This window comes from Schistocerca nitens, chromosome 1 (assembly GCF_023898315.1).
Source record: "Schistocerca nitens isolate TAMUIC-IGC-003100 chromosome 1, iqSchNite1.1, whole genome shotgun sequence".
Taxonomy (NCBI): domain Eukaryota; kingdom Metazoa; phylum Arthropoda; class Insecta; order Orthoptera; family Acrididae; genus Schistocerca; species Schistocerca nitens.
The window spans coordinates 165,478,703-165,488,780 of record NC_064614.1 but is presented as its reverse complement, the minus strand read 5'-3'; the positions used below and the strand labels follow the sequence as shown (position 1 = coordinate 165,488,780).

Sequence of the window (10,078 nt, the reverse complement as noted above, 5' to 3'; positions counted from 1 at the left end):
GTTGTACTCACAACGCTACTGTGGGAAGTAACGCTCTATCATGGAAGTTGGTGAGAGTCAGCTTGGTATCTGATATGCCATTCAGACAAAGGCAAATACAACAATATAGGGAGATGCTCATGAAATCCCAAGCTGGTACCAGTTGGTATCATTTAATTTTTCAGATTGAGGAAGATTCAAAGTGATGTAACGAAGGGAAGACTTTTATATCACTCCCTTAACACTGTCAAATGTGGACTGGTAGTTCTAAAACAGAGACCGAAAATGGAATATTAACCATCTGATTTCGTGAATCCACACTAGAGGTCTTACCTTGGTGCTGGAACACTATCACAGCTGTTTACGACCATAAATCCAAACAGTAAACACCTGTTCAAAATTTGTTAGAAGTACATATAAAAGGTCCTTTTGTCTCAGTGCTTAGTTGGCATCACACACCACGGTGTACTCTGACTGACTGACGAAGTGTTTTGTGTAGAGCAGACAGTGCAGGTCGTAGATTCAACATAGAGAAGAAGCTGTTATACAGTTCTGAGACTAGAATGAGTGTTCATTCTGATATTTGCCCTGTACTTCCATCATTATTGGAATCTGGGTCTTATGTTGCAGGAGGAGGTGAATATATAGGTAAAGGCACTCATCTGTGTCACATTCTTTGGTGTTGTTTCAAATGCACCATTGTTCAGTGTGGCTGATATTGTATGTAGATTCTATTTATTGATAAGCTCCTGATAGATTGTCACCTGCTGCTGAATGGTGTCTGCAAGGGCAGAAGAGAACACAGAAAACCCTAAAGTGGAAACCAGCCTATATATAACAAAAATCCTTCGTTTTTCTAGCGTTTAGTCTTGCAAGCTTCCTCTGACAGTAATAGACTCAGTGGCTAGACTATATTCAAAATTATGGATGATCTCCACATAGCTCACTCAGGGCATAATGTCTGACAGTTAAATGAAATATATGCAGGAACTGTCTCCTAAACAATGTTAACACGTCTTTCAGTGCGGTGCACAATGTAACTCACTTTTTGGTGAATGTTGTTGGGAACACTGTCTTTGTAGCAAATGAAAAGGTTTCAGATCAAAAACTACAAAGATAAACTTTCTTCCCACCATTTACACATATCAATTCTTAAGTCTTCCCAAACACTAATATTAGAAACAACATGTTAATTTATTGTATTTCTCTGCAAGCATGTGTAGTATAATACAAAGACATCTTTTTAATGTAACGTGTATTTCATTTAACAGGACGAAATGAATGCCGAAAGAGCTGTGGCACACAGTTGATAACGTCGAGCTGAGGACGCGGAAGGTGACAGCCAGGCTGGGGGTGCTCAAACTCAAGGGACCAGCTATGGAGGAGCTTATTCCGTGGCAGGAGATCTCCATGATGGAAGTAAAGATGCGAAGGGCAATGACCAAACTCAATATCATGACACAGAACATGTCAGGTGCAATAGTATTTATGATGTGGCATGGGGCACTATAGTTGAAGATGGTGTCTCAAATAGCAATGGCCACAATGCACTTAATGCTACTGAAGGTAACAGAGATACAGAAGCAGCATCTGCCAACATAAGTGGGGGGAAATATTATAAAGCCAGTGAACGTTACAAAGCTGGTAATGATGCAGGTGACAGCGGAGATGGAGACAATGACAAGGCAGCTATCAGCCAGAACCAAGGCCATGATTTGAAAGAAAAAGCCACTTACGAAAGTGAACATGCTGCAGGTGACAGCACTGATGGAGTCAATGATAAGGCAGGTGCCAGACAGAATCAAGTCCATGATTTGAAAGAAAAAGACACTTATGAAAGTGAACATGCTGCAGGTGACACCACTGATGGAGTCAATGATAAGGCAGGTGCCAGACAGAATCAAGTCCATGATTTGAAAGAAAAAGACACTTATGAAAGTGAACATGCTGCAGGTGACACCACTGATGGAGTCAATGATAAGGCAGGTGCCAGACAGAATCAAGTCCATGATTTGAAAGAAAAAGACACTTATGAAAGTGAACATGCTGCAGGTGACACCACTGATGGAGTCAATGATAAGGCAGGTGCCAGACAGAATCAAGTCCATGATTTGAAAGAAAAAGACACTTATGAAAGTGAACATGCTGCAGGTGACAGCACTGATGGAGTCAATGATAAGGCAGGTGCCAGACAGAATCAAGTCCATGATTTGAAAGAAAAAGACACTTATGAAAGTGAACATGCTGCAGGTGACACCACTGATGGAGTCAATGATAAGGCAGGTGCCAGACAGAATCAAGTCCATGATTTGAAAGAAAAAGACACTTACGAAAGTGAACATGCTGCAGGTGACAGCACTGATGGAGTCAATGATAAGGCAGGTGCCAGACAGAATCAAGTCCATGATTTGAAAGAAAAAGACACTTATGAAAGTGAACATGCTGCAGGTGACAGCACTGATGGAATCAATGATAAGGCAGGTGCCAGACAGAATCAAGTCCATGATTTGAAAGAAAAAGACACTTATGAAAGTGAACATGCTGCAGGTGACAGCACTGATGGAGTCAATGATAAGGCAGGTGCCAGACAGAATCAAGTCCATGATTTGAAAGAAAAAGACACTTATGAAAGTGAACATGCTGCAGGTGACACCACTGATGGAGTCAATGATAAGGCAGGTGCCAGACAGAATCAAGTCCATGATTTGAAAGAAAAAGACACTTATGAAAGTGAACATGCTGCAGGTGACACCACTGATGGAGTCAATGATAAGGCAGGTGCCAGACAGAATCAAGTCCATGATTTGAAAGAAAAAGACACTTATGAAAGTGAACATGCTGCAGGTGACACCACTGATGGAGTCAATGATAAGGCAGGTGCCAGACAGAATCAAGTCCATGATTTGAAAGAAAAAGACACTTATGAAAGTGAACATGCTGCAGGTGACAGCACTGATGGAGTCAATGATAAGGCAGGTGCCAGACAGAATCAAGTCCATGATTTGAAAGAAAAAGACACTTATGAAAGTGAACATGCTGCAGGTGACACCACTGATGGAGTCAATGATAAGGCAGGTGCCAGACAGAATCAAGTCCATGATTTGAAAGAAAAAGACACTTATGAAAGTGAACATGCTGCAGGTGACAGCACTGATGGAGTCAATGATAAGGCAGGTGCCAGACAGAATCAAGTCCATGATTTGAAAGAAAAAGACACTTATGAAAGTGAACATGCTGCAGGTGACAGCACTGATGGAGTCAATGATAAGGCAGGTGCCAGACAGAATCAAGTCCATGATTTGAAAGAAAAAGACACTTATGAAAGTGAACATGCTGCAGGTGACACCACTGATGGAGTCAATGATAAGGCAGGTGCCAGACAGAATCAAGTCCATGATTTGAAAGAAAAAGACACTTATGAAAGTGAACATGCTGCAGGTGACACCACTGATGGAGTCAATGATAAGGCAGGTGCCAGACAGAATCAAGTCCATGATTTGAAAGAAAAAGACACTTATGAAAGTGAACATGCTGCAGGTGACAGCACTGATGGAGTCAATGATAAGGCAGGTGCCAGACAGAATCAAGTCCATGATTTGAAAGAAAAAGACACTTATGAAAGTGAACATGCTGCAGGTGACACCACTGATGGAGTCAATGATAAGGCAGGTGCCAGACAGAATCAAGTCCATGATTTGAAAGAAAAAGACACTTATGAAAGTGAACATGCTGCAGGTGACAGCACTGATGGAGTCAATGATAAGGCAGGTGCCAGACAGAATCAAGTCCATGATTTGAAAGAAAAAGACACTTATGAAAGTGAACATGCTGCAGGTGACAGCACTGATGGAGTCAATGATAAGGCAGGTGCCAGACAGAATCAAGTCCATGATTTGAAAGAAAAAGACACTTATGAAAGTGAACATGCTGCAGGTGACACCACTGATGGAGTCAATGATAAGGCAGGTGCCAGACAGAATCAAGTCCATGATTTGAAAGAAAAAGACACTTATGAAAGTGAACATGCTGCAGGTGACAGCACTGATGGAGTCAATGATAAGGCAGGTGCCAGACAGAATCAAGTCCATGATTTGAAAGAAAAAGACACTTATGAAAGTGAACATGCTGCAGGTGACAGCACTGATGGAGTCAATGATAAGGCAGGTGCCAGACAGAATCAAGTCCATGATTTGAAAGAAAGAGACACTTATGAAAGTGAACATGCTGCAGGTGACACCACTGATGGAGTCAATGATAAGGCAGGTGCCAGACAGAATCAAGTCCATGATTTGAAAGAAAAAGACACTTATGAAAGTGAACATGCTGCAGGTGAGACCACTGATGGAGTCAATGATAAGGCAGGTGCCAGACAGAATCAAGTCCATGATTTGAAAGAAAAAGACACTTATGAAAGTGAACATGCTGCAGGTGACACCACTGATGGAGTCAATGATAAGGCAGGTGCCAGACAGAATCAAGTCCATGATTTGAAAGAAAAAGACACTTATGAAAGTGAACATGCTGCAGGTGAGACCACTGATGGAGTCAATGATAAGGCAGGTGCCAGACAGAATCAAGTCCATGATTTGAAAGAAAAAGACACTTATGAAAGTGAACATGATGCAGGTGACAGCACTGATGGAGTCAATGATAAGGCAGGTGCCAGACAGAATCAAGTCCATGATTTGAAAGAAAAAGACACTTATGAAAGTGAACATGCTGCAGGTGACACCACTGATGGAGTCAATGATAAGGCAGGTGCCAGACAGAATCAAGTCCATGATTTGAAAGAAAAAGACACTTATGAAAGTGAACATGCTGCAGGTGACACCACTGATGGAGTCAATGATAAGGCAGGTGCCAGACAGAATCAAGTCCATGATTTGAAAGAAAAAGACACTTATGAAAGTGAACATGATGCAGGTGACAGCACTGATGGAGTCAATGATAAGGCAGGTGCCAGACAGAATCAAGTCCATGATTTGAAAGAAAAAGACACTTATGAAAGTGAACATGCTGCAGGTGACACCACTGATGGAGTCAATGATAAGGCAGGTGCCAGACAGAATCAAGTCCATGATTTGAAAGAAAAAGACACTTATGAAAGTGAACATGCTGCAGGTGACAGCACTGATGGAGTCAATGATAAGGCAGGTGCCAGACAGAATCAAGTCCATGATTTGAAAGAAAAAGACACTTATGAAAGTGAACATGCTGCAGGTGACAGCACTGATGGAGTCAATGATAAGGCAGGTGCCAGACAGAATCAAGTCCATGATTCGGAAGCCAACAGCTCTTATCAAAATAATGATAATGCAGGCAACACCATTGATGATGTCAATCATGTGGAAGGTGTCAGCTGCAATGTAGAGTTTGATCTGAAAACTAATGGCTTTAGTGAAAGTGGTCTTTTTGCAGGTGAGACCTACGATGGAGCAAACAATGCAGCAGTTGTCATCTGCAATAGTGGGCATGATTTGGAATGCATTGGTGATGACAAAAATGGTGATGCCGCAGGAGGTAATCAGGATGCAGTTGATGATGTGGTAGGTGTTGACCTTTCTAGAGATGTTGATGTGGTTGTCTCTCATGCCTCCACAGAGGTGTTGTCTGAAGAAACAGCTTTTCCTTTAGAGGGACAAGTAATCAGTTTTGCAGACCCTCCACCTTTTGCTGCAGCTTTTTCGCTAACTGGAGCCCCAGCTAAATGCGCATTTACAAAACAGTGAAACTGAAATAATGTGTTTTGTTTTGAATCTAAATTATTTGTCTTTGCTCCATATATTTTGAATAAAAATTTTCATTTTATGTTCCATTATTATGAGTTTACTATATCTTTCTGTTCTGGTAGTAACATTCTGCACACATAAATTTAAATCCACATATATTTTACTTACTGATTCATTGTAGGTGATCCTTTCTCCACCTGTTTATATGTGGAACATATTGCTTCAGAAATAAGTGGCAGGTGGGCTGAAGTGGGTCACCATATTTTATACATACAGGGTGATAGGGTGATAATGTTTTTAGGTATTCTGAGATATTTACAAAGATATATAGTTTTGTTAGTCTTCTCTAATACATACCTTGAAAATCTTAATATTGCAACAAATCTTCTTGCAGAAGTTTTACTCTTTGACTGGTTTGATTGCTTTATTTAACCTAGCTTCTCCTAGATAATATTTGTATGTCACTGACAATGATATCTTTTTGGATGTCATTTGTGAAGCGAATAAATTAGCCTTGCATCAGGTGGAATGAATGAATTGAATGTTCTGCCACACAGTGTAAGTCTGCCTGTATAACTGAGTAGTCAGTGCGGCTGAGTGCCATAAGGAGTAACCAAGTTTTTATTTCCGACACTGCTACGGATTTTGCATTGATGGTAATACTGGACTGCAATCCACAAAGTCTTGTGATACCAGTTGAGGAGCTACTTGAATGAGAAGTAGCGGCTGCAAAGTTTGTAAGGCCAGGAGAGGTCAGTGTTCTGATTTCGACTCACACCATACCATACTCAAATGACGCCATGGGCTGACATGGTGATCATTTTTTCCTTATGGCCAGTTTTTCAGTATATGACTAGGTGTCCTGTGACATTGTTTTGTATTCCAGTTTGATGGTGAGTTGATGATGCCAACAAATGTGGTTGCTGGAAAACTGGTTGTGGTAATGGACTAATCTGTAGTGTAGCCCAAGGTCTAGGTTAGGTTCAGATTTAACAGCTTGGATGTGAGTTTGTAAAGCAACCAAATGAGAGTGTAAGAAAACTGGTTGTACTGGCAGACCAGTCTGTGGTGTTGGGATTGTCATAGGTTTGATTGAAATAATGTGGCTCAATTGTGAGTTGGTGAAGACAATGAATGTGACTGGAGGAAAATTGGCTGTGGGGATGGACTGATCTGTAGTGCAGCCCAATGATTTTCAAAAACCTTTTGGAGTATTTTCAAAATGTCCTGACTTCTGAGGTTGTGGTTACATGGGAACCTAAGAATACATTTTAAATATTACGGAATATTCTGTTTTATAAGACAACACAATATATTCCATTATGTCAACAGGTACCTTCACACACTTCACATAATGACTTTTTATCAGATCCTAACTTTCATTGATTTTGCCATATTCACATCACTGACTGTACAAACAGTTACCAACTGCAGCATGCAAAACAAAAGCTGGTGACACTGTAAGTGCACTTTTACCATCATTTCAACACTATTTCAATACTATCATCAAAAGAACAAGTTTGTACTCCTTCACTTAAAGTAGTATGAGAGAAATCTACAACTTGCATCTCATTATTACATTTGTTATCTATTAGATTTTCACTTTGACAGCCCATCAGTGACAAAAATTTCTAAATTCAAACATGAATTTTCTCTTACATCATTTAGTTGCATATTCTGAATTCCAATACCTAATTTGTTGCACATATTGCGTATATCTTAATTTAAACTACCAATGTCATTATTAATTTTGTCCATTTTTGAATTCAGTACTTTCATTAACTTTTAGCATTTCAGGCGGAAAACCATGATTTTCTGTCACTTTGTGCTCTCTACTCCCAGACACACTGTCTTTTACTTTTACGTTGTTCATTTTGCCAGTCAGCCAGTTTACCTTTTATTGTCTTTCTGTAACTTTGCTGTTACCATCTGTAGTTCATACATATGATGAATGATGGTATCCCTTAGCAAAATGGCAATTAGGGACAGGAAAGGACACGAGGTGCACTCAGTGTGTATGCCTGGCAACCTCATTCAGTATGTTGAAGAGCCTATTCCAGGAGCCATTGAGGGAACAGTGTGCAACAAACTGCACATTGTGGCACATATTAGAACAAATGATGCCTATCATCTCGGCTCCAAAGTCATTCTTGGGTCATTCCAGTGACTGGCAGAGAAGGTTGAAAAGACTAGCTTTATGTGTGGAATTTCAACAAAGCTCACCATTTGCAGCATTGTCCCAGAACTAATCATCCCTTTGATAGTGAGTCGAGGGGAAGAACTGAACCAGAGACTTCGAATGTTCTGTGACAAACTAGGCTGTGACTTCCTGGACTGGCATAATAGGGTGAGAAGTGTAGGGTCCTCTAAATAGGTCAGGTGCGCACTACACCTCAGAGGCTGCTACTAAGGTAGCTAACTGTGTGTGCGGTGCACGCAAGGGTTTTTCAGATTGAGTAGCTCTCCATCTAATCCAGATAACAATGGCTACAGGAAACCCTGAAGTATCAGAGTAAAAGAAATGCCTCTCACAGGTGAGAGTATTAAAATCCTAATGGTAAACTGCTGAAGTATTCATAAGAACGTACCAGAGTTAGAAGCATTCCTGAAAGCACTGAAGCTCACATCCTAGGTACAGAAAGTTGGATAAAACCTGAAATTGATAGCAGTGAGGTTTTTGGGGGAAAATTAAATGTTTATTGAAGAATAGGCAAATGGGAAATGGAGGTGGCATATTTGTCACAGTAGACAAAAAACTCAAATCCACTTAGATAGAAACTGAATCTGCATGTGAGATTGTTTGGGCAAGACCCATCATCAGGGGTGGGCATAAAATGATAAAGGTAGCCTATTGTCCACCAAGCTCATCTCCTGATGTAGTCAAAAACTTCAGAGAAAACCTGAGTTCAATTGTAAGTTCCCCAATCACACTGTAATCTTTGGTGGAGACATGAATTGGGAAAATTACAATTTTGTTAGTGGTTGGTGTGATAAGACATCCTGTGAAATTTTACTAAATACCTTCTGTGATAACTACCTAGAACATATAGTTAGGAACCCCATTCTTGATGGAAATATATTGGATCTAATGGCAGCAAATAGATCTGACCTCTTTGAGGATGTCCACATTGAAACTGGTATCAGTGACCACGATGAGGTTGTGGAACCAATGCTTATCAAAGTACAAAAGTAAACTAAAACAAGTAGAAAGATAAATTTTTTCTGTGAACTAGATAAAAAAATCAGTAATGTGTTATCTCAATGAGGAACTTAAAACTTTCAGCACAGGTCAGGAGCCAGGAGCATGTAGAGGAACTATGGATAGATATATACCCACTAAAACAGTTCACAATGGAAGGGAACCTGCATGGTATACAGTCACTATAAAGAAACTTACAGATTATATATAATAGGTGTAAAATAAAGTGTAAGGCTATTGTAGATAGAGAGATGCTGAATGAAACACATTTGGCTGTCAAGAAAACAATGAGTAATGCCTTCAATGACTGCCATAGCAGAATATTGTCAAATGACATTTCACAAAATCCAAAGAAATTCTGGTCATATGTAAAAAGGCTGTTATTGGCACCAAAGTTAGTATACAGTCCCTAATGAATGAAACAGGAACTGAAATTGCAGGTAGCAAAGCAAAAGCTGAAATGCTGAACTCCATTTTCAAATGTTCCTTTACAAAGGAAAACCAAGGAGAAGTGCCCAATTTAATCCTCATACCACTGAAAAGATGAATAAAATCAGTTTTGGTATCAGTGGTGTTGGGAAACAGATGAAATCATTAAAACTGAACAAAGCTCCAGAGCTGGATAAAATCACTGTCAAATTCTACACTGAACTTGCGGCTGACTTAGCCCATCTTCTCACTATAATCTATCATAGATCCCTTGAACAAAAGATGGTGCCCAGTCCTTGGAAAAAGACACAGGTCACATCCATCTGCAAGAAGGGTGGTAGAAGTGATGTACAAAACTACTGTCCAGTATCCTTGACGCTGATTTGTTGTATAATCTTAGAACATATTCTGAGCTCGAACATCATGAGATATCCTGAATACAATGACCTCCGCAATGCCAACCAGAACAGTTTTTGAAAACATCAGTAATGTGAAACACAACTCACATTTTTCTCACATGACATACTGAGAGCTTTGGATCAAGGTAACCATGTAGATGCAATGTTTCCTACCGAAAATCATTTGACTCAGCACCACACATATTCTTATAGCCAAAAGTATATTCGTATGGGTTTTCAAGTGAAATTTGTGACTGGACTGAGGACGTTTCAGTAGGAAGGACACCGCATGTTATCTCGGATAGAGAGTCGTCATCTGATGTAGAAGTAACTTCGGGTGTGCC

The 10,078-nt window shown here is 40.1% G+C and overlaps 1 protein-coding gene across 1 annotated transcript; it reads left to right on the top strand.

Moving 5' to 3' along the window:
• The first annotated feature begins 542 nt into the window (after window positions 1-542).
• On the top strand, window positions 543-5,708 carry LOC126234269 (uncharacterized). Its single transcript, XM_049942992.1, has 2 exons — window positions 543-627; window positions 1,300-5,708. The coding sequence occupies exons 1-2, from the start codon at window positions 543-545 to the stop codon at window positions 5,706-5,708; spliced, it is 4,494 nt and encodes a 1,497-aa protein (XP_049798949.1).
• Window positions 5,709-10,078: the final 4,370 nt, after the last annotated feature.

Excerpts from the sequence above, each read along its gene's own strand:
- LOC126234269 (XM_049942992.1), top strand. The coding sequence starts at position 543 with ATGAGTGTTCATTCTGATATTTGCCCTGTACTTCCATCATTATTGGAA. Across the intron at positions 628-1,299 it reads AGGAGGAGGTGAATATATAG|CTGAGGACGCGGAAGGTGAC; the intron begins GTAAAGGCACTC and ends GATAACGTCGAG.